The 27,193-nt window shown below is 46.3% G+C and overlaps 1 protein-coding gene and 1 pseudogene across 2 annotated transcripts; both read right to left on the reverse strand.

Moving 5' to 3' along the window:
- Positions 1-253: 253 nt before the first annotated feature.
- On the reverse strand, positions 254-3,853 carry LOC125555009 (pectinesterase inhibitor 8-like). Its single transcript, XM_087519964.1, has one exon. It carries the CDS (start codon positions 3,519-3,521, stop codon positions 2,991-2,993), a length of 531 nt encoding a protein of 176 aa, XP_087376090.1. The 5' UTR covers positions 3,522-3,853; the 3' UTR covers positions 254-2,990.
- Positions 3,854-11,715: 7,862 nt separating this feature from the next.
- Positions 11,716-23,230, reverse strand: LOC125554435 (uncharacterized; annotated as a pseudogene). Its single transcript, XR_015602312.1, has 7 exons — positions 23,026-23,230; positions 17,976-19,535; positions 17,535-17,870; positions 17,359-17,434; positions 14,698-14,771; positions 14,440-14,565; positions 11,716-12,623 (listed from the first exon to the last, which is right to left on the reverse strand). The product of XR_015602312.1 is annotated as an uncharacterized LOC125554435 (transcript).
- Between the last annotated feature and the right edge of the window lie 3,963 nt (positions 23,231-27,193).

Here is a 27,193-nt window from a genome sequence, read left to right on the forward strand (position 1 = left end):
TTTAATCTTTTACTTTACTTCTACTCACTTTTAAAAGAGTACTTTTATTTTCTATAATAAAACATGATCATGTTATTAACAACGTTGGTCATAAAAATAACATAATCATATTCATTTTAATAGTAACTTTAACATGCTCTTGAAAAACTTAAAACTATCTAAACTTTTGTAAAAGAGAACTATTAATTATTTATTTATGCAGCGGAAAAACATGAATAAAAATTCATGAACTTTTTACTTTTTACGGAAACTTTTCCTGTTTACTTTTCGATTTTCTAAACAAAAATTTTCGTTGGAAAAAATTTGAGTAGAAAAACTATGTGAAATTTGCCCCCAAAAATAGGCAAAAAATAGAAAACGTCGGCTCAGTCGCTCTGCATTTCGGGCCAGCCCGAGGCTGCGGCCTCGGCCCAGCATGCGGCTGTGGCCTCGCCCAGCGCACGGCCACCCTTTTGGCCCAGCGGCCTGCCAGTGGCAGCGGCCCAGCGCGCACGCGAGCCGGACTCTTTATACTTTCGGCCCAGAGGCCCGGCACAGGATCTAGGGTTTCGATCTCGGCCCTCCACTGAAATCCGACGGCCACGCGATCGTTTCGCTGGGTCAAAACCAGCCTCGATCGAACCCTAGACCCATTCCGCCCCCGCACCTCTATCGCCCCGTCTCTATACGCCTCTCTCGCGCACTCCGGCGGCGGACCACCGCGCCAGTCGCCGGCGATGGCGACGAGCTCCACCGCACCGCGCTGCGCCATGCGAGCCTCCTCCTTTTCCATTCCCTTCTTTCCTTTCTCCTATTTCTCCAGTTCGCCGCGGCGCGCGTCTGCCTCTTCTTCTCTGCTCTGTGGCAGCGCAACCGCGGGTCCTGTGCTGGCCGCCGCCGGCGACAGCGTCGAGCGGCCATTGCACCACGTGCGGCCGCCGTCTCTTTCACCTTCCCCCCTTCCCTTTCTCTTCTTTTTTGTTCTTTAGACAGAGAGAGAGAGACGAGGTCGAGCCCTCCTCTGTTCCCCTTGTGTTCGACGGACGACGACAATCTGTGGCGCCGTTGCCTCCCCTTCGCCGGTGACGCGTTTCCCGTAGCGGAAGCGCACCGTCGTCGAACGGCGTGGCTGCGGTGCCCCCTTTGCCCTTTGCAGGGTTGTTCTTCGTCAGAACGGCTCGGCTTGCCAATGCCCGTTTGGATCGAGAGGAACCGGCGCGGCCTTGCGGCGGCGCACTTTGCCGGCGAGCATTAGGCCCTCTCCGGTGAACCACTTTTCTTTTCTGTTCTAGGGTTCGTGGGGAAGGCTCTGTTTGGTTTGATCCGAAGAATCCTACACCCATCTGGCTGATACCATTGATAGATCCATGGGATCGTGTAGGGTAGGATTTCCGGGAAACTTACCCTCTGTTGGTGCAGACGAGGAACTCCCGGTGCCGGCCATGGTGACGGTGGCCGGTGATGGCAGTGGTAGTGGAGCTTCCCGTGAACACCGCGCTAACCCTAGATCGGTAGGGAATATCGGTGGGGTTTGCGGCAGCGTTCAACCTCGTGAAACGTGCCTCGGCCCCCCACCTCTGTTTATATAGCGCGGGTCACAGGGGCCCACCAACCATGGTTTGGTTGGGCGCCCCCGATCAGGGCGCGAGTCAAGGACCCGTCGAGCCGTTGGGCTCGATCGGGAGGAGATCAACCTAACAATAACAACATGCTACGACACACAGGAACTAACTAACCCTACAGGTGATACCTCCTGAGTTTCAACTATTTCTGTACACCTAATATTCACGAAACATTTTGAGTGTGGGTTCTACAAAAAGCGAAAACATTTGATTTGGTGGTCTTCCTTGAGCTTTGTCCTCTCAACTCTTGACTACTACACATGCTGCTATGTCGACTTGTCGAGGACAAAATGTTACAGTATTCTGGAGGTGCTTAAGGGCAGTTCCGCTGCTGACATATGGGTGATAACTGCAACAGTCATCAATAACACACGTCAGCCAACACTGAGCGCTACTGCAAGATTATTTATATGTGGTCCTTTTGAGAGAAAATACGGTTGATCGGGTAATCCATGGTCCAAGTTCATGTATTATGGTCTGTAAACTACACAACATAGGTTTCATTGCGGATGAAAAAGACTTCACATGGTATATGCGTGGTATGAAGCATTAACATGATATGAGTACCTTGTGGGTTAGCCTCACTAACTACTGTAGTAACCAACAGGTTGTCACTAACAATCTGTCTCAGCAGTCAGGCCTTCTCATCTTCCTCCTCTATTTCAGCATTAGGCACACCAAAAGCGAGAGTATATTAACGACCTTGAATTCTTCAAAATATCGCCGGGCCAGGTCCATATCTGGACAGCTAGGACTTAGGAGACTTTGGACTTGGAGCACGCCCAAACTTGGTTGTTTGTTGTGCTATCAGCTGAAGATGCTAAGGTTTGGAAACTATCATCCTGATCACAACAGTATAAAAGCTGGTAAAAAGAAAACAAACTTGTGCTAAAAGATTATGATATAGCAACAGATGTTTTCAGCAACCAGACTGCTGTCGGACGACAGTAAACAGTCATGCTGTTTATTAAGCAAGAAACACTGATTCTTAAGTGTGAAAAGTATCCTACGTCATGAAGAATGTTTGTGATCTGCCTAGTTACTTAAGAATTGTCAACCCTACACCCCTCTGATGTCTCCCTGTACTGTATCCTACTTGCCGATAGCTTGTGTGAATCTATCAGCGCGGTGCACTTTACTACGTACTCCCTCCGTCTCATAATATAAGAGCGTTTTTGAGCCATCCACTAGTCGCCGGGGTAGGAAGATGGCCGACACGCGTGGTCTAATTAATGAAGAGTATCTCAAAAAAATCTAATTAGCCTAAAAAAATCTAATGAAGACAAAATTTAGCATGTCACGTCTAGTCATTAGCCATTAGGAGGAAAACAAAATGTTGTGATGACAGCTCAGGAAACTGAAGGAAAAAAAAACCTAGAGAATGCCATTTCACTTGATGAGGTTGGTGATGGCCGCGCAGATGATGGCCAGCTGCACGGAGTCCGCACTCTGCTTGGTGAGCGGCGAGCGGACGCGAGCTTCCACGAAGGCCTCATCACACTGGTGCACGAGCGCCACAGTCTCCGCCGCCTTCTCTTTGCCCGAGGCGTATCTGCGCTTGTTAAGCTCCTCATGCGCTAAGACGAACGTCATGAACGTGCGATCGTACAAGCCCTTGCACTGCCCTAGCAAACGCTTCATCTGGTCTCCGGTGCCCGGCTTTGCTAGCAAGGCATCGATGTCGGCCTTGGCATGGGCGGCGTTGTTGGCTCCCTGCAAGGCGGCGATCTTGGCGAGGCCCCATGTGTCGGCCATGGTGCTCTCGTGGTGATCTAGCAGCTGCGACACACAGAAATTGTAGTTGACGCGCTTGTCGATGTCCACCGCTGCCTTGCATGTCGTTTGAGGTGTGGCGGCGACGCCAACCACATTGGACATGAAGAGGGCACAGGTGACCGCGAGAGCAAGGAGCTTGTCCATCCAAACCCTTCTCGTCTACTCTTCTCTGGACGGAGAGGTTGCGTTTTTGGTGCTTGATGTTCTATTGACTAAAGTAGTACTAATACTACGTTAACAATTAACTCTCTTTTTTTGCGTTCAACTAACAATTAACTTATTAAAAGTGTGTGATGATGCATAACTGGCGACAACGGGAGGTGTTGTACCTCGCATTTTCAAATGGATCTTTGGTTCCAAGGTTTACTTTTGTAGGGAGCGCCTAGAACTCATCTAGCTGAGACATAAGTATGGTCTCATTCACATGACGTCATCCCCTGTTGTTGCAGCCCGGTTGAGTCCCCCCTTTGACTTGTTTCTTCCACTGGGCCAGTTTTTAGTTTGGGCTGGTTTTTGTTGTTGTTTTCCAGTTTGGCCCATCAGTTTTTGGTTGTTGCTTACCAGTTTTGGATGTCTGTTGTAACGCACGCACAGAGAAGCCCAAAAAATTGCATCGCACGACCCCTTCCTCCAGTTGCTTCTAGCTTGGTTTTCTTTCTCTGTTAGTACGATTTGTGCTTGGCTGGATTGTTTTTTTTTTTGCCAGCAGCGGCGTTGCCACAAGCAACGTCCGGCCTAAGTTTGTCCTTTGTATGATTTTTCTAATGTGCAGTTCTCTACCGGTTTTCTGTTTGGTTTTTATGCTTCTGCTTATAGAAAATGTTGAAGTTTTTTCATTTTTCCTGTTTAAGTTTTTCTATTTTTCATGCTCCTTGTAGAAAAAAAATGAAATATATATATATTTTTTACATTTGTTATGATATTTCACAAAAAGTGTTCACACATATGAAAAAATCATATCATGTAATAAAAATATAAGATGCATTTAAAAATGTATAATATCATCAAACAACATTCATTATTTATTGAAAATGTTTAAAATGTATTTGGAAAATGTCCAGTGTGTATATGCAAAAGATATTCAACTTGTATTTGAAAAATGCATTTCAATGTACAAAAAGTTCAATTACAAAAAGTTCACTATGTATTTAAGAAAAAATCTTCGTGTGCGATCGCGTTGTGGACCTTCTAACTGCGGTGCGGTGTGGAGCAGGAGGCTCGTCGGCGGCCATCTCATTCGCCAGAGGCTTTGAGCTTGTCGTCCCTGTCTCCTCCTCCTTCTCCTCCTCCTCCTCCGCGCTACCGATTCAAACAGTGCAAATGGGAGACAAAATAAATGCAAAAATAAATGTTTCTGTGTGGATATACATTGGAGAACCGTTGTTGTTGTGGAGATCTTCCAGAAAACCCCCCAATTCTTTTTAAAAAATGGCAGTTGACTACGGAACACTGTGTTTAGTCTAAAAACACATAGAGAAAGCAGTTTGGGGGTCTGTCCTTGTAAAAAAGTTGTGAAACAAAAAATTGAGATTAAAAAAAGGGTCACTAAAAAACACTAGTGCGCCTACAACAAAAACAACAAAAAACGAGACGAAAAAAAGGAAAAAAAAACATAGTTGCGTCTTCACTAAGGAGTAACAACTAGGGTCTCTCAAGTTATTAGTTGGCGCTTGGTTGCAAAATTTTAGCTTCAAAAAGATACGAGGGAAAGTGTTTGTGAAATATACACTATCGAATCAATTGTCAAATTGCTATTGTCACAAAAACAAAGGAAACAACATGGTTGATGATGCGCTTGCAATTGGGAGCGAATACAAACTAGACCCTGAGTTGTGAGTACACGATTGACTTCAACTCGGGCGATTAGAAATTACATCCATCGAGTTGCAAATCGGGGGTGGAATTACGAAACAACACACAAAAAACTGACCAGTTGCAAAGTCCATGTCGAGTTGCAAGTGGCATCGAGTAAAACACCCCCAGTTGCAAGTCGATGGTCGAGTTGCAAGTGGCATGTGGGCCCCATAGTTACGAGTCGATGGTGTACTTGCAACTGGGACAATTACAAAAATAACACACACAAAAGACTAGTTGCTAGTCGAGGGTCGAACTGCAAGTGGCATGCAGGGCCCACAGTTGCGAGTCGATGGTGGAGTTGCAGTTGAGGCAATTACAAACTACACACAAAAAAACCCAGTTGCAAGTCGAGGGTCTACTTGCAAGTGACATGCGGGCCCTCGCAGTTGCGATTCGACAATGGACTTGCAACTGGGGCAATTACGAAACAACACACAAAAAACAGCCCAGTTGCAAGTCTAGGGTCGAGTTGCAAGTGACATCAAGTAAAACACCCCATTTGCAAGTCGAGGGTCTACTTGCAAGTGACAAGCGGGCCCTTGCATTTGCGATTCGACCCTAGATTTGCCACTGGGGCAATTACGAAACAACACACAAAAAATATCCTAGTTGCAAGTCTAGGGTTGAGTTGCAAGTGTCATCGAGTAAACACCCCCAATTGCAAGTTGAGGGTCGAGTTGCAAGTGACATGCGGGCCCTTGCAGTTGCGAGTTAACCCTGGACTTGCAACTGGGGCAATTACAAAACATCACATAAAAAATAGACCAGTGCAAGTCTAGAGTTGAGTTGCAAAGTGGCATCGAATAAACACCCCGAGTTGCAAGTCAATGGTCGATTTGCAAGTGGTATGTGGGCCTCACAATTTCATGAAGATGGTAGACTTGCAACTGGAGCAATTACGAAAATAACACATACAAAAATAGACCAGTTGCAAGTCCAGGGTTGACTTGCAAGTGGCATCGAGTAAACACCCCAACAACAACAACAACAACAACAACAACAACACACAAGACCAATAGCAAGTCGATGGTCTACTTGCAAGTGACACGCGGGCCCTCCCAGTTATGAGTCGATGGTGGACTTGCAATTGGGGAAATTACGAAACAACACACAAAAAATAGCCTTGTTGCAAGTCCGGGGTTGAGTTACAAGTGACATCGAGTAAACACCCCGAGTTGCAAGTCGATGGCCCACTTGCAAGTGACATGCGGGCCCCACAGTTACAAGTCATTGGTGGACTTGCAACTAGGGCAACCCTTCCCCCGACCCCTAGTTGCGGTCGCATTATATGTCCTGCAGTTGCGCTGTGGTGTGCTGAGTTGTGATGGCCCTCGGGTTGGAGCTATTGCAACTACAACAAAAAGACCTAACAAAAAAATTGGAACCGATTTCATCGGCGCCGACAACCATCCCCCTGACTTCCGGTGGTGGTCACATTATATGTTTCGTAGTTGCGGTTGGGTGTGCTAAGTTGGAATTGTGTTCGGGTTGGAGCAGTCGCAACTACAACAAAAAATAAAAAAGGAATCGATTTCATCAGCGCCGACGACCCTCCCCCATCCCGCCAGTTGCGGTCACATTATATGACCTGCAGTTGCGCTTGGGTGTGCCGAGATACAATTGCGCATGGGTTGGAATGGTTGCAACTACAACAAAAACTATTTTTTTTAAATGCAACTGAATTCATCAGCGTCGACAACCCTTGCCCCGACCCATGGTTGCGGACACATCATATGTCATGGAGTTGCACTTGGGTGTGCTGAGTCGCAATTGCGTTCGGTTGGGGCGATTGCAACTACAACAATAAAAAAACCTCTGCCGACAGATTAATGTTATCCACACCGACATATAATGTGACCGCAACCGCAACTCGGGTTGAAGCAGTTGCCACTACAACAAAAAAGTATTTTAAAAAAGAAATGGAACCGATTGCATCAGCGTCGTCAACCCTCCCCCCGACCCCGATTGATGTCACATTATATGTCCTGCAGGATTGCGCTTGGGTGTGTGTAGTTCCAATTGCTCTAAGGTTGGAGGGATTGCAACTACAACAATAAGAAAACCTCCTTTGACTCCTGTTGTAGTGACATCATATGTACTGCAATTGTGCCTGGGTGTGCTGAGTTGCGATTGTGCACGGGTTGGAGCGGTTGCAACTACAACAACAAAAACCTCCCCCGACTCCCGGTTGTGGTGACATTATATGTCCTGCAGTTGCGGTTGGGTGTGCTGAGCTGCGACCGCACTCGGGTTGGAGCGGTTACAACTAGAACAAAAAAACGTAAAAAAAATGGAACCGATTTCATCGGCGTCAACAACCCTCCCCCGACCCCGATTGAGGTCACATTATATGTCTTGCGGGGTTGGGCTTGGGTGTGTTTAGTTGCAATCATGCGTGGGTTGGAGTGGTTGCAACTATAACAAAAAAACCTCCTCCGACCCCCGGTTGCATGGTAAAATTACCGTGTATACAACGACCTCAACAACCGCGAGAGGAGGAAACATAGTCCAGTTCTAGCAGGAAAAAAGGATTCAGACTTTTACTATCAAAATCCTCAGCTCGTGAAGGATAAAGGCGGAGGGAATCGTTGCGGCGGCGCAAGACAAAACAAAAAATTTGTGTTGAAAAAAAATACTCTACACATTCATCTTCATCAAGAAAAACACACAAAAAACCTGTTTCGAAAAACATGGCTTCTATCCTCGTCCATTTCCAACACAGATCCTACTCTACTCCACGCCCATTTCTCCTGCTTGAGTGAACCAACAAAAAGAATGCGTGCTATGCACAAAATCCACATCCATATATACAGCCGTCCACATATCTGACTCAAGCTGTCAAAAATCATATAGCGTTCCTACAAATCTGGCCAGAAAAAAAAACATCTCTAAAAAAACCCTAGAACACGAATCTCTACAAACAACAAAAGAAAATTTAGAGGACGAACATAACAGACAGATTTTTACTTCGAAAATGCCGCCAAGAAGAAACGAAGAGACTGAAAAAGAGGGGCAATGAGACACGGGTTTCGTATATGCTATGCGTACTTGGGCTTCTCTGTCGAAAACGTACCAGGCTGGAATGCAAGTGGGCTTCGTCAGCAAAAAAAAAGGAAAACAAGCGTGCGACAAAAAACAAACAAACAGACCACCAGCGGGACAACAGATGGGCCGCACCTCCCGTCGCTAAGCTCTCCACCTGGACGGAGACACGAATCGTAGCGCGGCTTGATCGGACAGTCAGAAAAGTGAATGAGACCATTTTGTTTCTCAGCTGAATGAGTTTTAGCAAAACCGATTTATATATATATATATATATATATATTTTAAATAAAAATTTAGTGTAAGGAGGATAAATTTATTTCTCATCCATTCATCAGTCACAGCCTGGGCGGCATTACTCACTCAAACGGGCCGTCTGTCGGGCCAGCTGAAACTTTGGTTTCGCCCACCGAAACACGATGGCAAACGCGCTGCAATATTTCTGAACTAGAAGAGCCATAGATCATGCATAAACGGAAGGAAACCGGAGAAGAAGCAATGCCCCCCTCCTCCCCAAAAAAGGAGATCTTATCAGCCAACTGAAACTCATGCTCCTTTTCGGTGGTGTCCGGATCTGAGGCGGCGGCCTCGCTGGTGCGGACGGTGCTCCCCCGGCGGCGGGAAGTGTTCGTCGGTGAGGTAGGCCGGTTTCCCTCGGCTGCGCGGGCAGCAAGGTCCCGGTGGGCGCAGGTCTTGGCGCATGGAGGCCCCGGGCTCCCCGCGTCAGATCGGAGGCGATCCTGGTCCGCTCGTGATGCATGACCTCCGGCCGGCCTGGATCTCCGGCGTACTCGCGCCTTCAGATGTTGTGGCTGGCTCGGAGGTGGCGGCAAGGTGCTTGGCCAGGGGAAACCCTTGGCCGCCGGTGGCGGCCACGGCGTCGATGGCGTCCCGGACGCCATTCCCTCCTTGGTGGCGGCGCCGAGGCTAAACATCCCCTGCCTCCCCCCTTCCCCTGCGCCTGGGTGAAAACCCTAGCCCCGGTGGCTAAGTGGCGGCGGCGCCACAGCGCCGTCACCTTCTTGAAGGCACCAACTTGGGCATGGGGATGCTGGGTGTGTATTGCGAGCTTGTCTGGTTCCTGGTGGCGGCCCTTCCGGCCGTGTCTCCGATGGGGACCTCGACCTTCCTCACCCTGTACATGCCGTGGTGGAGCGGTACTTCATCTCACTCATTCATGGCGGCGAGGATCGGCGGCATGGCGCTGTGGAGGCTCGCCGCCCGATACGCGGAGATGGACTCGCGCAGGCGGAGGTCGCTGTCTGGCGTCATGGTGACGTCGATGGCAGAGTGGCCACACAAGGTAGAAGCCTCAATATGATCTGAAGATGGACCTGCGGAAGATGGTGGCGACGACACACGAGTGCGTCTGACCGGATTGTGCCCCAGACCCGGTATGTGGCTCGGCTGGGGCTTCCGAATATGTTTCGGTTTCCGGCTTTTTGATGTTAGGCTTAGGTGAGTGGTTTGGGTACTGGCCCAGCTAGCACCCCTTCATCATTTTGGATAGGAGTAGTGGCATGTGTTGCCAAGATGGTGGATTCAGGCTTATTGTTGTAATACTTTATAAGGTCCTCGAGAATAACCAATAAAGTGACCGTATGCATCTCCCAGATGCAGAGGCCGTGGGTCATCCTCCTTTTCTAAAAAAAATGAGCAAGTATATACAAATTTTATGGCATGATCAGCTAAAAGAGAACAAATGTATCAAGTACAAGAGCATCTCCAACAGGCGCGCTAAACTAGCGCCGCGCCGTAAAATTTCCCGTTTTAGCGCACGCGCAACCGGAATAGTTGCTCCAGCGGCGCGCGAAAACAGCGCGCACGGCATACGTAGTCCAGCGCGCGGGCCGAAACTCAATCGCGCGCCGCATATTTGCTGCTCCCGCTCCCGCGTGCTGGACTTTCGCGCGCTCGCTCGCACCTTCCACCCCCCATCCATACGTGTCGCGCGCGCTGCATTTTTACGTGCTGCTGGAGCGGCGCGCGCGCGCTACATTTTAGCGCGGCTGCTGGAGTCAGCGCTGCGCACCGCGCCAAACCAGGCGATGGGCGCGCGCTATAACTGTCTTTTGCGCGCGGCGCGTTCGGCGCCGGTTGGAGATGCTCGTATGAAGCAGATTTGCATCGAACATGCAGCAGCCACGAGAGTTCTCAGTTCCAGACGCAAGAAACCAGAAAAAACAAGGCAATGAAAATGAACAAAGTGGATTCTTCTTTGGCTTCCTGGGACTTGGTATGCAGGCCCAAAGAGCAAGGTGGCTTAGGGACCATCAACCCTCCGGTTCTAAATGATTGCCTTCTGCTGAAGAATGTTCTCAAATTTTTGAATCAGGAGAATATCCATCTCTTGGGCTAAGGTGCTTAACCCAAATAGTGCATGCAATCCAAAGAAGATTAGGCATGTTAAAAAAAATGTCTCCATTTGAACTCAAACTGAACTTTCATGTTAGTGGGGTCAATTGGTTGGTGCCGACGCCTCCAAGTTACTCTCTAGGGAGCTAGTCTACTGACCAACGGTAACGGCGACCAACAGATTAGCCAGAGGTATAGCTTACACCTGCGATCTCTTTGCTGGCCACCATCACCAAAGCCTTCTCCCGTCAACGGCATTCTAAGCTTCATTCTCAACTTCTGACAGATGTAGCTAGTCCAGAGGGAGGAATTCCGAACAGATATACTTTCCGGATACCAAGAGCTGCATATCTGCAAGCACATACCAAGTGTGAAAAACAACACGGGAATTGAAGTAGAAATTCTTATAAAAGAAATCAGTTGACTCCATTTGAACTGAAATTGAACTTTCAGTCTGCTTCCACAGAATAGCAGCAGATCCAACCTTGCCTAGCCAGAATAGTTCACTTAACAGCAGGAAAAATATGATCTTCTTTGGCAATTGATCCAGCCACATGATCCTGCTTCAAAAGATAGCCAGCGTCCCTTCGAATCAGCAGTTCTGAATATATACCTGGATTGCCGACAACAAGAAAATGACTAATGGTGCCAACCTGCTAACCAGCTAAAAAGGAGTCTTCCACTGTTCACCAGGACCTCGACTCCTTTGCTCCATCTGCACTCTAGCTACAGCCACCAGAAGTCCAGAAGCTCCATTAGGAATAAAATTACACAATCAATCTGCAGCGACACAAAGTTAGGCCCACAAATCAGCAATTCCTGCAACCAGATCATGGCAGTTCTCCATGTGACAAAAAGTCGTACATTTAATGTACAAATGTGACAATCAGTAAATACGCATGTACCCATGCATTACATTACACCAAGATCGATCAGTACAATCAAAATCAAACACAAAATACAGAAAATTCAGTGAAGTTCAGACTTACAAAGATATCGCACGCCACAAACAAACCAATCACAGAGTTCATGTGTCAAACGCAAACGGCGGAATCACATGCCGCTTATTATGACAAGCAGAAAATTAAATACGCTCACAGAAAGAGAAAAGAACGCAAACAAACATGGATCCATGGTACGTCGCTGCTTCAGAATCCAGCATGCAAAGCGATGTGGCGTTGGTTACACGGCTCCAGCTTGATGCTCCTGCTCCCTCTCAAGGATGCCTGCATTAGAGAGCAGAGCCCAGATGTGTGTGATAAACTCGCCGCCCTGCACCAGCTGCTCGATATGCTCCTCAACATTCGCTGAGGGAGCGAGGTAAAGTATCATCTCGGCCCAAAAATCTGCCATCACCTTCCAGCGGACGCCCTCTTCCATGCCCTCCAGTTGCCTACCAAGTTTGACGCCACTCTCAAAGATCGTCTTCGGCTTCGTCTCCTCTGGTACTGCTGAACTCTTCATGGCCTCGTACATGCTCATTGACTTTGGCAGGAATGTAACTGCTTCTACTGCAGCTTCATCAAACTTCTGTATTGTGTCATAGTGGTGCCCAGGAAGAAGCTTTGGTGCAGAGACCACCAAGTAAGCGCAATATTTCGAAAGTTTTGTGGCGATACTGACAGGTACCTTGAGTTCCTCTGGCCCATCTGGAGAAAGTGGTACCATCTCACAGTACCATGTTGCAATGTGCCAGCTCAAAATAATGTGTGTCTGATTCTGGTTTCTCTGGGACCCACTTGGACTCAGGTTCATCACCCACTCACAAGCCCATAAGAGGTGTGCTGCATCATTGTTGGGCGGAAACAAACATTTCCATTTTCCCACTTTACCACCGGTGGATTTAAGAGAGCAGATAACCACCTTCTTTACTTCATCAGGCAACTCAACAGATTTCCCAGCTTTCCTTCTGTTGCAGATCCTGGGTGAGGCTCGGATGAGAGGAAGGTCACGAGAGAGAGAGGAGGAGAAGATTTCTTTGGAGAACTCTGTCTGATTCATTCCCAGATGCAAGATGTATATACAGGTGCTTTTACAGTTTTCACCCTCTACAGTCCCACAATTACAAGTAAGTCCTACCAACACTCCCCCTCAAGATGGGGCAAAGATATCAATAAGCCCCATCTTGCTACAATTCTTAACAAAAGATACAACATTCAACCCCTTTGTCAATACATCTGCTAACTAATTTACAGACTTAACATAAGTAACTTGCAGAATCCCCACATCTAGTTTTTCTTTGATGAAATGTCTATCTATTTCTACATGCTTAGTTCTATCATGGTGAACTGGATTGTGGACAATGTTAACTGCGGCTTGATTGTCACAATATAGTTGGAGGGGTACACCACCAAGCAGATGAAGTTCTGTTAGTAGCATTTTTAACCACATTAACTCGCATAACCCAGATGCCATTGCTCTAAACTCAGCCTCAGCCGTAGACCTTGCAACTACACTCTGCTTCTTGCTCCTCCAACTAACTAGATTGCCACCAACAAACATACAATAACCTGATGTAGACCTTCTGTCATCTAAACACCCAGCCCAATCAGCATCGGTATATCCCTCAATATTCAGATGTCCATGAGCAGAAAACGGTACTCCTTTCCCAGGACAACCCTTAAGATATCTAAGGATTCTGTTTACTGCATCCATATGAATAGACCGTGGGTCATGCATATATCTACTCACCACACTTACGGCATATGCAATATCTGGTCTAGTGTGTGATAAGTATATAAGTCGCCCAACCAATCGATGGTACTGTTGTTTATCCACAGAATCCCCAGAGTCAGCAATTATGCGATGATTAAGTTCAATTGGTGTGACTGCTGGTTTACAATTTAACATTCCAGTTTCATTGAGTAAATCTATCACATATTTCCTTTGTGAGAGATAAATACCTTGTACACCATATGCTACTTCGATCCCAAGGAAATAGTGAAGATAGCCCAGGTCTTTAACTTCAAATGACCTTGCCAGTGCCTTCTTCAACCAAGAGATCTCACCATCATCATTCCCTGTAATGACTATGTCATCAACATATACAATAAGCACAGTAACTCTATCATGATTATGCTTGTAAAATAAGGTATGATCAGCATTGCTTTGTTTAAATCCCATAGAACAAATCTCATTTCTAAATCGTCCAAACCATGCTCTAGGTGACTGTTTCAAACCATATAGAGATTTTTTCAGCCTACACACTTTTCCCTCTGTCTCTTGTGTACCAAACCCTGGGGGAATCTCCATATAAACCTCTTCATGCATATCCCCATGAAGAAAAGCATTTTTAACATCCATTTGAAATAATTTCCACTTATTATTTGCAGCTATAGATATGAGAGCTCTAATGGTGTTCATTTTCGCCACTGGTGCAAATGTCTCATCATAATCGACTCCATAAGTTTGACTATACCCCTTTGCCACTAATCTGGATTTATACCTTTCTACCTGTCCCTCTGAATTTTGTTTCAAGGTAAATACCCACTTACAACCAACAACCCTTTTATTAGGAGGAAGAGTCGTGAGTACCAAGTATTGTTCTTGTCAAGTGCTGTCATCTCCTCTATCATAGTTGCCCTCCATTTTGGGTTCGACTTTGCCTCCTGCCAGTCCCGTGGTAAGGGTCCTGCAGAATCCAGTGCTGCGATAAAGGATTTATAAGAAGGACCAACAGTGTCATAAGAGACATAGCTAGAGACATTATATGGATCCAATTTAGAGGGCAACTTCCCAGCCTTAGACCGTGGCTGCTTTCTATGAGCTATTGGAACATCAAGGTCATCATATTGAGAAGAGATGTTACCACTTCTGAGGAAGGTCTGGAGTCATCAGGTTGACTTTGAGTATCATCTTGTTGGTCAGCTTCCTGCTCTTGCTCATGTTGTTGTCCATAAGCCTCAGCTTCAGGTTCCAACACTTGCATTTGTTCCTGGGTATGTCATTTTCGTGTATACACCTGCATCTCCCTTTCCTCGTTTGGTTTTGGCCATCGGGGTGCTGCATTTGATGTATCATACTGCTCCCCCTTTCTTTGTTCTTCTTCAGTTTCTGCACGGATTACCCCAATTATCATCCCTTTTGATGTTGTGTCATCATCCCCCTCTTCCTTGTCTCCCCATGTCCCACAATCTGCATCTAACATGTTATCAGTAAACAAATCAGGAAACACATCAGTTAAGTCCGTTGGTTCCCCATAAAATGGTTCATGTTCTCTAAATACCACATCCATACTCACGAACATTCTTCTTTCCGAAGGACACCAACACTTGTAACCTTTTTGCTTACTAGAATACCCCACAAATATACACTTTAATGCCCTTGGATCTAGCTTACCAACTGAAGGCCTATAATCCTTCACAAAGCATGTACACCCAAATACTTTTGGTGGAACCACATATGTAGTGTCCCCGGTTAGACATTCGATTGGTGTCTTGTACCCAAGCACCCTGGATGGCATCCTGTTCATCAAGTAGGCCGCAGTCATGACTGCTTCACTCCACAAAAACTTTGGGACATTCATGGCAAACATCATACACCGAGCAATCTCTAGGAGATGCCTATTTTTCCTTTCTGCTAGTCCATTCTGTTCAGATGTACCCGGACAGGTAGTCTGATGGATAATTCCGTAACTTGATAGATATTCATCAAGTTCTTTGTTCACATACTCGGTACCATTATCCGAACGTAGTACCTTCACACATGCACAATATTGGGTCCTAATCATATTATGAAAATCTCTAAAGCATTCAAATACATCACTCTTATGACGCAAAACATAGACCCAAGTAGTTCTAGTGCAACAGTCGATGAATGTAACAAAATAGTGATAACCATTTATCGATGTCACCCCACTGGGACCCCATACATCTGAGTGTATAGTTTGTAGAGGTACATCACTTCTATTATCAGATGACAAATAAGAGCTCCTAGTTTGCTTTCCGAACTGACAAGCATCACACATTAGTTGTTCCTTGCTAATTTTACAATAAAGATTAGGGTAGAGCTGACCCAGAGTAGCAAAAGATAGATGTCCCAAGCGACGATGTTGAAGTAGAAATTCTTCTAGGGGTGAGGAGGACACCGCAGCAGCCACAGTAGGGAATATCTTATTATCCAGGTAATATAACCCATCACGCATGCTCCCCGTCCCAAGCTTTCTTCCAGTCCCAAGTTCCTGAAATATGCACCAGGTAGGAAAGAATATAGCAGCACAATTCAGCTCTTCAGTAATACAGCTGATCGACAAAAGGTTAATTGGAAATGCGGGGACATGCAAGACAGAAGAAAGTGACATATTTGGACTGCACTTGACCATTCCAGACCCCACAATCGCTTGAGTAGAACCATCAGCTAATTTTACACTTTCCCTTCTTAGATTAGAAATATAATTATAAAAATCCTTATTAGATCCAGCCATATGTCTAGATGCACCAGAGTCAATTAACCATTGTGCCCCTGTTGTAAAATTATCACTACACCCCATAATAGAAGAGTTGTTACCAGCGAAGTTGGCTGACGAAGATGATGCATGTGTCTCCGAGGGACGCAGATCACCAAGGCTCAAATTCTTTAGTTGACGCCATTTCTCTAACTCATCGGCGGTCATCTCGATGCTCACAGTCCTAGATGGTTCTTCAGCAACAGCAGAAGTGTGTGCCCTTCCTATTGACTGCATACCTCTTCCACGCCACCACCACGTCCATCAAGCCCGCGACCACGTTCTCTGCCATGCCAGTCCAGGCCTCTACCACGACCTCCTCCTATTAGTTGTGGGCAGGCTGCCTTGAAGTGTCCTGGCTGGCCACATTCAAAGCACTTCTTCTCATGAGTATTTGCTCCTGGTCTTGGATAATTACCACTCTTGACAGCAAGGAGAGCTGAACGCCTTTGTGAGACACCTTGGGCCATGGGTCCTATTGTCTCCAATTTCAATCAAGTTTCCTCGCTTATAATTGCAGCAATTGCTTGCTCTAGACTGGGCAACTTCCCACTACCATAAAGTGTTGCTCTCCTATTCTCGAACTTAGGATGAAGACCATTTAAGAAGTCCCTAACACGCCTTCTTTCAGTCCATTTACTATGTTTCTCAACACATTTCCCACATTCCATCTCAACTGGATCATAGTAATCAAGATCACTCCACAACCTTTTCAGTTCTGACACATATTCCACAACAGTCTTCTCACCCTGGCCTAGCTCCTGTAGTTCCTTTTGAATCCTACATGCCAACATCTCATTCCCTACACCTGAATATGTCCCCTTCAGGAGCCTCCAAATTTCTGAGGCCTCCTTGATCCTTTCAACTTGCTTTGCAATCTGAGATGATATTGAGCTTAAAAGCCAAGCTCTCACCAATGCATTTGTTGCTTTCCACTTCTGGGCCTCTTTCGAATTTTCCTCGATAGGCTTCTCCACTGTTCCCAGTATATACCCCTCAAGGTTCCTCGAGATCAGGATGGTCTCGGCATGCTCTGCCCAACTGGAATAATTTTCCGCACCCTCTAGCTTCACATGTGGCATTTGCAACGGGTGAATCTCTTCCTTGGCTTCAGTCTCTGGTCTTGAGTTTCCAGCCTGCTTGCTGATTGCATCAAAGAGTGCTCTGTATTTCTCATCCATAGACTGAAGCACAGCTGCAAGTTCCCCGGCTGTAACTGCCACAGGAGCATTTACATTTTCTCCCATCTTGCAAGTTCTTCAGGGTCACACTACAGTACTGTACAGCCCTCAATCACCACCTCAAAGCGAGTAATCTCCCCTGTGAATCCCTGCAGCCTACCTTCTAGCTGCACCTCAACCTTGCACCCAAGAACCAACTCAGCGCTCTCACCTTCACCTGAATAAATCCTACTCAACCCCTCAACAACGGCTGTACTACACCTCCTGGGTACCACTCACCTCTGTCTCCAGTCCCTTGGCTATTTGCCTTGCTCGCAGCTGGCTCCCCTGGTCCACTGCAGCCGCCGCCGGCCCCCTGCTCCACTGCAGCAGCAGCTGGTCCCCTTCTCCACCGCAGCCAAGCACACAATCAGGCAGCCCCGATTTGACTCTCTGCCGCACCAAATCGGGCCCCAGAACCTCTGCCTTTACCTCCCAACACTCAGTGCCGTCAATCTGAGCGATTCTGGAGCGAATCCCCGACCTGCTCTGATGCCATGTTGCAGATCCTGGGTGAGGCTCGGGTGAGAGGAAGGTCACGAGAGAGAGAGGAGGAGAAGATTTCTCTGGAGAACTCTGTCTAATTCATTCCCAGATGCAAGATGTATATACAGGTGCTTTTACAGTTTTCACCCTCTACAGTCCCACAATTACAAGTAAGTCCTACCAACACCTTCGGACCTTCAATGCCTGATTATTTATTGGATGGTAAAACGCATTGTCTCGAAGATATATCATTCTCCCCACTATCGGCATCAGGCGATCGTGGCGTAAGATTGCAAGGATTGATAGACTAGGATTGCAGCTGACTGAATCAAGTAATGAGTAATGCCCAATCTTGTGTTGCCAATAGTGTCTGTTTGAAGCATACGACACACCAATATTGGCAAGAAACTCCTTTAATACCATGATGGAAGATGTAAGACACACACCAATCTTGGCAAGAAATCTTTGTGAGGTTGTTCCCTTCAATCTTGCTTGTTCTCTGATATACTTACAAACAAAGGATACTCTTCCCCAAATTCCCATCCAGTAAAATAACATCTGCAGGAATTCAAGAAAAGCACTGGATCCAAGTATCACTAAGGTGATACCAACATCATCAGTAACAGTACTTGTGATCTGCCGATTGCCCTGAGTAATCTTCAACGGAGCCCTGGCAGTAAAGTATGCCATGATAGATATGCCGATGACTGAAATGAAGGACCAAAATGTTGCAGCCGTTGACCCATAATAAATGGCAGCATACTTGGTGAAGAAGAAGTCATACATAAATGCTAACTCAACCTCAATCACCTTGAACACCCTGTTGTAGTCTGTGGAACCCTCTAATTTGTTCTCTGATAGAAGCCATTCAAAGAAAAAATTATGTACCCTGTCTTTGGATTCGTCACAAGCAAATCCAAAGAAGCGCCTTCTCAACAGATGGAAAAGAGAGAAGGAAAGGCATGCATCCTTCAGCTCCGGGCCTAGTGACTTGCACCGCCATACCTTCCCAATGTCAATGATTTCAACTTCTGGATCTTCCACTATTAATTCTCCTGAATATAATGTTTGAGCATCGACAAACTTGGATTTGCTAATGGGCCAGTCAACCAGGTAATTGCAACGTTCCATGGTGGTTGGGTCAAATACATCCTTATTGTGCTTTTCATCATCATACATGTAATCAGCAACCATTTTGTTCAATTTCCATGAGCGGCTTGCTAGAATAATTGTTGTACCTCTCTGCAAATACCTGATCAAAGCAATTATGGAAATAAAAGCAATTGATGGGATGTAGTCCTTCTACACTGTGGCGAAAAGCAACAGCACGCATAAATTGTACATGACAGCTTGGTATTTGAGTCTTGTTACTTGTTTGTTGTCGTCGAGACTGTAAGCTGTGATAGAGTCGGTACAAGCATGAAGCATGAAGAGAGATATACCCCAAATAGGGTATATGCTGCTCTTCAACTCAGAAGATTGCATGGAACCGAGTGTATACGTTGCCAGTGAGAAGGACAAGGCGTACGCGCCTAAGACACCTTTCTGGAAAAACCAGTTTCTGCACCGGCGACGATGGGACCCAGAGACCGCGAGGAAGAGTAGGATGCCAGCAACCAACGATACAAGTACCTCGATCCGGATCATTGTTACCCTTGGGTTCTTCCACAACTCTTTTGCATTGTGTGACCAGCTCGTAACCGTGGAATTCCAAGATTGTTGCCCTGTCTTCCACACATCCTCATGAATGTTAACCTTCAATGATCAATACAAATATTGTAAGATATACACACATAAGGGGCAAGAGTTATACCATCATATACCAAAAAAATTATGGTTTAAGAGAAATTCAGCTTAGTCTCCACACATGATATGTGTGTCACAAAATGTAGGCTGATTTCACATCTTGTATCAACAAGCATGATGTGTGCCTACATGCCACAGCTAGATATGATTTCCTTGTAATTCCTGAACTTATTTGTAAATGTACTTGTAATTAACACAACGAACATGACAAAGTTAATGTACTCATTACTCATTAGAACAAAGCAATAACATGTACAAATGTACTTTTAACCAACACTGTGAGCATGACAATTAACACATTCATTGCTTTTTAAAAACACTTCCTCCGGCAACATCTGCACGGGGGTAAGAGCATCTCCACCCGGTTCGCCAAGAGCCCCCCAGAACACCTTTTTTATCGCCGGTGACAAAAAAATGCCCAGTCGCGCCCTCAGGAGCCCAAAATTCGCCGGTTTGGGCCGAAATTGTCGCCGGCGGACCCAAGCCGAACCCAGCACGCTGGGGGCCGACCGGGGACGCCGGGGGAAAGAAAAATGGCACAAAACATCTCGCGCCCGATTCCCACCCTGTGGGCCCGCCAAGTCAGCGACTAGGCTTCGTCGTCCTCATCGCCTCGCCTCTGGTCCCACGTGAATCACTGCCAAAGTTGTTGTCGTCAGCCTTCCATTGATCATGGGCGGCGCAGTGATGGCGAGCCACCGCGTGTCCCGCCCTTTCCCGCCACGCGTCCACACTACTGCCGTCCCCTCACCGCTATAAAAGCTGACCTTCGTCGCCGCTCGCCGCACTTGCCACAGCCATCTCTCTCTTGCCTGCCTCCAGCGCCGACCACCTTTCTCGCCCTCTCTCCTTCACTGTCCTCAAGCACTCGCCATGGCGGAGAGGTTCCCCGACGACGGTGCAGCGGCCAACGGCTTCGGCCACCATTGGCTGCACGAGTGGGAGGCGCGCCTGTTGCAGGAGGCCAACTACCCGACGTCGCCCAACATGCGCGTGCCCAGCGCATGGTGGCTGAGCGCAGGCAGCGTCCCTGTGCCTCCGCTGCCCTCCGGCACGGAGCGCGGCGCCGAGATCGCGGAGATCCGGGCGAACATGCCGGAGCAAGCGCGCCAGCAGCCGCGGTATGCGGTGGACAACCACGCGCTCTGGCCCGCCTACTTCGAGCGGCATCGTCCGACAACGGCGCCCCGGCGCCGGAGAGCCGCCACAACACGGAGGGTCGCTGTCAATGGTGGGGCGCGCCGGGGCAGACTCTCGCCCCCGTGCTCGTGCACATCGAGGGCAGCAATGAGCCGCCACTGGAGTACCCGGCGCCCTCCTTCTCTCACCACCGCGGAAGCTCATGGACACGCAGTCCTCATCGTCCTCGGGCTCCCACTTTTCCGGGTCGGCGCCGGCGGCACTCCTCCTCGTCAAGCCCGAGCCGCAGGAGACGCCGCTCCATCGACGCACCCGTGGCGGCAACCTCATCATCAACGAGGGCAGCCGTGTCCCTTCCCCTCCCCACTCCCGCCTGGTCAAGCCGAAGGAGCCGGCAACGCTCCTTCCCGTGAAGCAGGAGCACGAGGCCATGGCCGCCGACCTGGAGAGCGGCTTGCTATGGTCGCGCCAGGACTAGGAGATGGAGCGCCAGCGCCGCGCCTGGAAGAAATTGCTGCACAGCGTAGCGGCCGCGACGAGGGTGGCGGCGTCGTGCTCTCCGACAGTAACGACGAGGTCGCGCCGAGCCAGCCGGTCCGCACCGGCTATCCAGGGCAGGGCTGCAGCAAGGACGCCCCGAAGGACGGTCCGCCGAGCGACGACGAGTACACTGTCTTCTACAACCTCCTCGGCATGAACAAGTAGGAGTAGTTTTCTTTTATGTTTTAATCTATGTAACTTTGCCTAAAATATCAATGAAATCGTCTATATTTCGTCCAAATCAACCGAATTTCGTCGACTTTGGGTTTTTAATTACTCACACCGAAATTTTCGCCGGCGACGCCCCAAGAGGCGCTATTTTCATACAAAAAACGGCCTTGGGGCCGAACGGCTGGAGATGCTTAAGACAATCGACCTTAGTTTGGCCAAGCATTTGTTTCCCTTCTAATGCTTAATTAGGTTGGTCGTATTTCAGTGGTACTTAATTTGTTGATAGATATGCCGATTGCCGAAACAAATTTATCTTACAAAAAGAACTCATGACGGTGACTTTCTTGATGGAAACATTTAGAGTTATAGCAGGGAACATTTGGATATGCAGAAACAGATCTTTACAGATGCAGGAAAATCTTGAAGGATGTAGACTAATCAGATGGATGGTATTCCGTCTGAAAATAATTGTCATCAAAATGGATAAAAAGAGATGTATCTAAAACTAAAATACGTCTAGGTACATCTTTATTTATTTATTTTGATGACAAATATTTCCGAACGGAGGGAGTAGAACCGTAGCAGCGAGCGAGAGAGATCCCCAGAGAGTAAGATGACGGCTAACCTATGTCCGAACACAAAATTAATCGATGCCGCCGCCGAGTCCGCCATGGATCGAGAGGAGAAGGATGAGGGGGCGATGGGGATGGAGCCGGCGACGAGGGAGGGAGGGGTGTCCCCCCGAGTAAACCGTCGCCATCTCTGGCGCTGGCGGGGGCGGGGGAGATGCCGCGAGGAGGCCCCAAGCGGACGGAGAAATGGCGGAGAAGGGGAGGCCCGTGCTGGCTGGGATGGGGACGAGACGCCATGGAGAAGTGGAGGTGAGCGCAGGGGATGGGTAAAGATGATACGTTCTTTCCTTCTTCTTCTTTTTTTTGAGAATTTAAGATATATAAGATACGGTAATTCGAAATGCCCACTGTGACAAAAATGATGTTTGTAATGCTCACAGTGGGCATTTCTTGATGAAATTTCGTGTTTGTAATAAGATACGGTGCACAATATAGCCATTTCTTGATGAAATTTTGCACATACACAAATATGTAAGATGTCTAAAAATAAATTATTTTTTAATTTTAAAGTTTGCACCCGGAGCATATATAAAATTCCAGGAGCCAAAAATGTGTCCTATGTAAAGATAGTGACATTGGTTTTTTTATAGCTGGTATTATCGTCACTAACAAAAGCACGCTGGTATGGGTTACATGTGGCAAGCAACCCAAACTATTCAGAAAAAACACGCTGGTAGAAACTGCCTTGTCTTGATGCAAAACTAAATCCTCCGGGTTCAATCAAATACGCGGTAGGTTTTCTGTATGCTCAAGTTGATTTTTGAAACTTCGGCCTCCAAAGAAGAAGAAAAATGCAATTCATTTTGGTGAAAGAAAATGCAGGCCATAAAAAATCTCGGTCGACTTAGTTACACACACACACACACACGATATGGACCTAACAGAAAATAAAGAATTCTCAAGAAAAAACAGGAAATAAAGAAAAATTTCACGTGTGAGATCATTTGCTTGCGTACCGCGGCATCTTGATCCATCTTTTGGCCTCGGAGCTCAGTTGATGAGGCTTGAGAGGAGAGGAGCGGCGGAAGCTCCGGCTACATAGAAATGGCGATGGGCGATATCATCTTCGATTCAATTGATTTTCTACGACTCGATCGATGATCGGTAGTCCTATTCTATACGACTCACCGGCCTGGTGACTGTCGCAGCATGCATGGCTGCGTGCCTTTCCTTGTTACCTAGTACAGCATCTGTCGGTGACTTGAGACAGTGAAAAAGGAAAAGCAACGCAAGAGAATAAAGGTGGTGACAGAGCTCGCAAGCAAATGTAGATGCTGCTGCGTTGTCCCTCCGTTCCGTGCAAAATGTACATATAGAAATTTTAAAATAAATTATGAAATGAAGTAAAAAATGTATTGAAAAGATGCAAGTCACTATTTCTCCTTTTTAATTACCTAACCTCCAATGAGCTAGGTGCATGTAGAAATTAAGGGTGTGTTTGGATCCCTCGCCTGCTTACCTTGCTGGGCAAAGCTAGCCTTGCCGACGGAGGCTAGCCAAATTGGCTCGCTCACAAAAACGAGAAAAAGGCTGGAAACTGCAGGTAACGAGACGGGCTTGCCGAGAAACCAAACCCATCGCTTATTTGCTTCGCGAGGCTAGGTGAGCGCTTGCCCAGAAACCAAACATGCTCTAAGAAGATCATATGTAGAATGATATTGGTCTTGATTACCGTATGATAAAACATTAACATGTCCATACATCGAGTAGCAGAGTACCACAATAAAAATTCTGCTGGGGCATCAGCACAAGCACGCTCAAATAAAACGAAAAAAAGAAGAGAAAAAAGACCACCAAATGGCCACAACATCATGGGGCTACGACGAAGAGAGGCGACAAGCAGTGTCATGCAACGCATCCAACATCTACCCCAGAGAAGACCCATCCACTCCCCTCGATGACATACATATTGATCCCAAAATCACTAGCTGAGGATCGTTACAAAGATCACTTCCACTTTCTCAGGTTGTGACAAGTGACACGTGTCACTTGTCGCAACCTGGAAGTTTTCCTTTTTTTGTAAATCTGTTTCTTTAAAATGTTTTATCTCTTAAGCTGTGTATCTAAATCTTGAACCGTTTTCATCATTGGATTTCTCGCGTCGAGATCTTCAAAACTAGATCCCATGTTGATACGTTTTGACGAATTTTTTTTTCACGAAAAAACCGACCCGGGAGAACGGGTTTTTTCCCTTTCCGAAAGAAGCACGCCCGTGCCTCTCGCGAAAGAAAAAAAACAAAAAAAAACGTTTTTTTCGTTTCCAAGAGGCACGGCCATGACTCTCGCGAAAGCACAACCGTGACTCTCGCGGAAGCAAAACTGTACTTCTCGCGAAAAGAAAAAATAGAAAATGCTTTTTTTTCGATTCCGAAAGGCACTGCTGTGACTCTCGCGAAAGCACAACCGTACCTCTCACGGAAGCAAAACCGTGCCTCTCGCGGAAGGAAAAAAAACAGAAAACGCGTTTTTTTCGTTTCCGAAAGACACAGCCGTGACTCTCGCGAAAGCACAAACATGCCCCTCATGGAAGCAAAACCGTGCCTCTCGTCGAAGGAAAAAAAATAGAAACCGCATTTTTTTTCTGTTTTCGAAGGCACGGCTGTGACTCTCGCGAAAACACAACCGTGCCTTTCGCGGAAGCAAAATCGTGACTCTCATGAAAGAAAAAGAAAAAAAACGTGTTTTTTCACGCAAATTTTTTTTAAAACTTTTTTTTGACCCAAAAGCTAAGGAAGACTGGTAGAAAACCGGAATGTAAAAAAATAAAAAAATCATTTAAAAAGCTGAAAACGCGTGCGGAAAAATAGAAAAAAATTCGGAGGGAGCGCCCAGAGTGCAACACGTGGCGAATGACTGAGAGCGCGACACGTGGCGAATGGTTGAGAGCGCACCAAGTGACGCTGATGGTTACGAGGCTCCCGAAGGAGCGCTCATTAATTAGTTGCTCTCTATTGATCCTTGTGAAAAAAAGGGACATATTGATAAGGAGAAAGGACAAGGGCGTTGCCAGCACGACGCAAATTCGAGAGCTATGCGTCGTCCGTCCGGATTCCTATTACGCGTCCCCTACAGTGCAGCAGTATTGGGTCGGCCCAGTAATGTAGCTAGGCGTGAGTTTGTTTCCCTGTGGTTTCTGTATCAGTTTTTTCATTGTTTTGCATTGTTTTTTGCGTTTCCTTTTCCTTTTTGTTTTTATTCGGATTTATTATTTTATTCTTGCCTCCTTTTTATTTTATTTTTTCCTTTATTTTGAATAGATGTATAATTTTTTTCGAAAACATCTTAATTTTTCGTTTATATCTGTAATATTTTATTACACATTTATATTTTTCAAGTTAATGTCTAAAAATTTTTAAAATAATTTTTTGATATATCTTACACATTGTACATTTTTCTTATATATCTAAAACATTTTTTGCAAATGCTTAACATTATTCAAATACAGGATTAACATTTTCTTAAATACATGTTGTGAACTTTTTCTACATACGTGTTATTTCTTAAATACACATTATATTTTTTAATGATGTGAGATTGTTTTTTATAAATAGTTAAATATTTTAAAAATATTATATAAAGTTTTCTAAATGTCACAATCATATTTTTGGTAGGCACGATCAATTTTTCTAAATGTAGCACATATTTTTTAACCATATGAAACACTTTTTTGAATGCGTGAACATTGTTAAACACTTTTTTGAATGCGTGAACATTGTTAAACACTTTTTTGAATGCGTAAACATTAGTGTCAGAAACGCTCTTATATTATGGGGCGGAGGGAGTACATTTTTAATTGGTACATCTTTTTTGTTGATGGTACAACTATTTTAAAAAGTTGAAACTTACATTTTTTACACTGAATGAAAAAAAAATAGCATGTGATCAACACTTTAAAAAATTAACTAAATTAATTGTTAACCAAAATTTTATAAAAAGATATATGAGTGACATCATCATGAAATCAACATAGCAGATGGCTACTTTGCTGGTCCACTATCTGCTCCTGTAGGCGAGCCGAGCTACTGTCTCGCTCAAGCGAGAGATAGCTGTGCCCGAATGCAAGCGCCCCCCCCCCCCCCCCCTCTCCCCCACACACACAACTTTTTTTTAGGTATCACAGACTTGATTAATTTGAAACAATATTAAAAGGGATGCAAAGGGGGTCATGCGGGGATAGAAGCCACAAGTGGTGATCCTGACGAAGCGAAACAGATAATTTCACAAGATTGGGCGCCTCTTAATTCGAAGCCTGGCCTTCGAACATAAAATGACAGCTAGAAAAACTTGCTCTCCTTCTCTCTATCTCCTTCACGATTGTGATATAAGCCCCCCCCCCTCCCCACCCGCTCGTTTTTTTATATCGTCCGCAATCGTTTTGCAGTCTCAAGAAATCACCAAATAATCAAAGATAGATCAACCACAAGTGCCAAGGCCTCACATCACACTGTAGACTCAAGAACTATTGGATTATTGACTCCTGGTAGAACAATTGCTGAAGACTCGAGGTAATTACCTTGTTCATCTCTGCACACGGCCGCCGCAGCACCAAAACTCCCATCGTGAGATAACCCCCCGTCGACATGGACTTTTACGTGGCCGCTCGGGGGAGGTTTCCAAGGAATTGGCATGGTGATCGTGTGTGACAGTAATGGTAGACCTATTCAGCTCATCCAACTTGGCAATGAAACTTCTATTAAGAGGTGTGTCGACATCGGGCTTAGGAATGTTGCCTCATGTATTGCTTTCCTTCATGTTGTCCACACGGCCAGAAGAGTGACGACCAATTTCACAAACTCCACATGTGATAACGCTTCTATGATGTTAAAGAGCCAGTGTTTCGCACTGGGTTCATGAGACTGAACAATATGACCAATTAATTCCTCGTTGCATAGTGCCCAAACTCACCTCGAAGCGTACAATCAATCAGCGTATGCCTCCAGGAATCAGCACCTCCATAAAGTTGGCAAAAATCTGTGTCACACATCTTCCTATGGTGACACACATCCTCCGATGGCAATGAGTGGCTTGCCAACCTCGAAAGGAATGTTCTGATCTTGCCGGGAACTTTGATATTCCGTAGAGATGTCCAACACTTCTCCATGCCTCCATTGGAAGCAGCCCCCT

This window comes from Triticum urartu, chromosome 4A (assembly GCF_056163025.1).
Source record: "Triticum urartu cultivar PI428250 chromosome 4A, HENAU_Tu73, whole genome shotgun sequence".
Classification (NCBI taxonomy): domain Eukaryota; kingdom Viridiplantae; phylum Streptophyta; class Magnoliopsida; order Poales; family Poaceae; genus Triticum; species Triticum urartu.

Excerpts from the sequence above, each read along its gene's own strand:
- LOC125555009 (XM_087519964.1), bottom strand. The coding sequence starts at position 3,521 with ATGGACAAGCTCCTTGCTCTCGCGGTCACCTGTGCCCTCTTCATGTCC.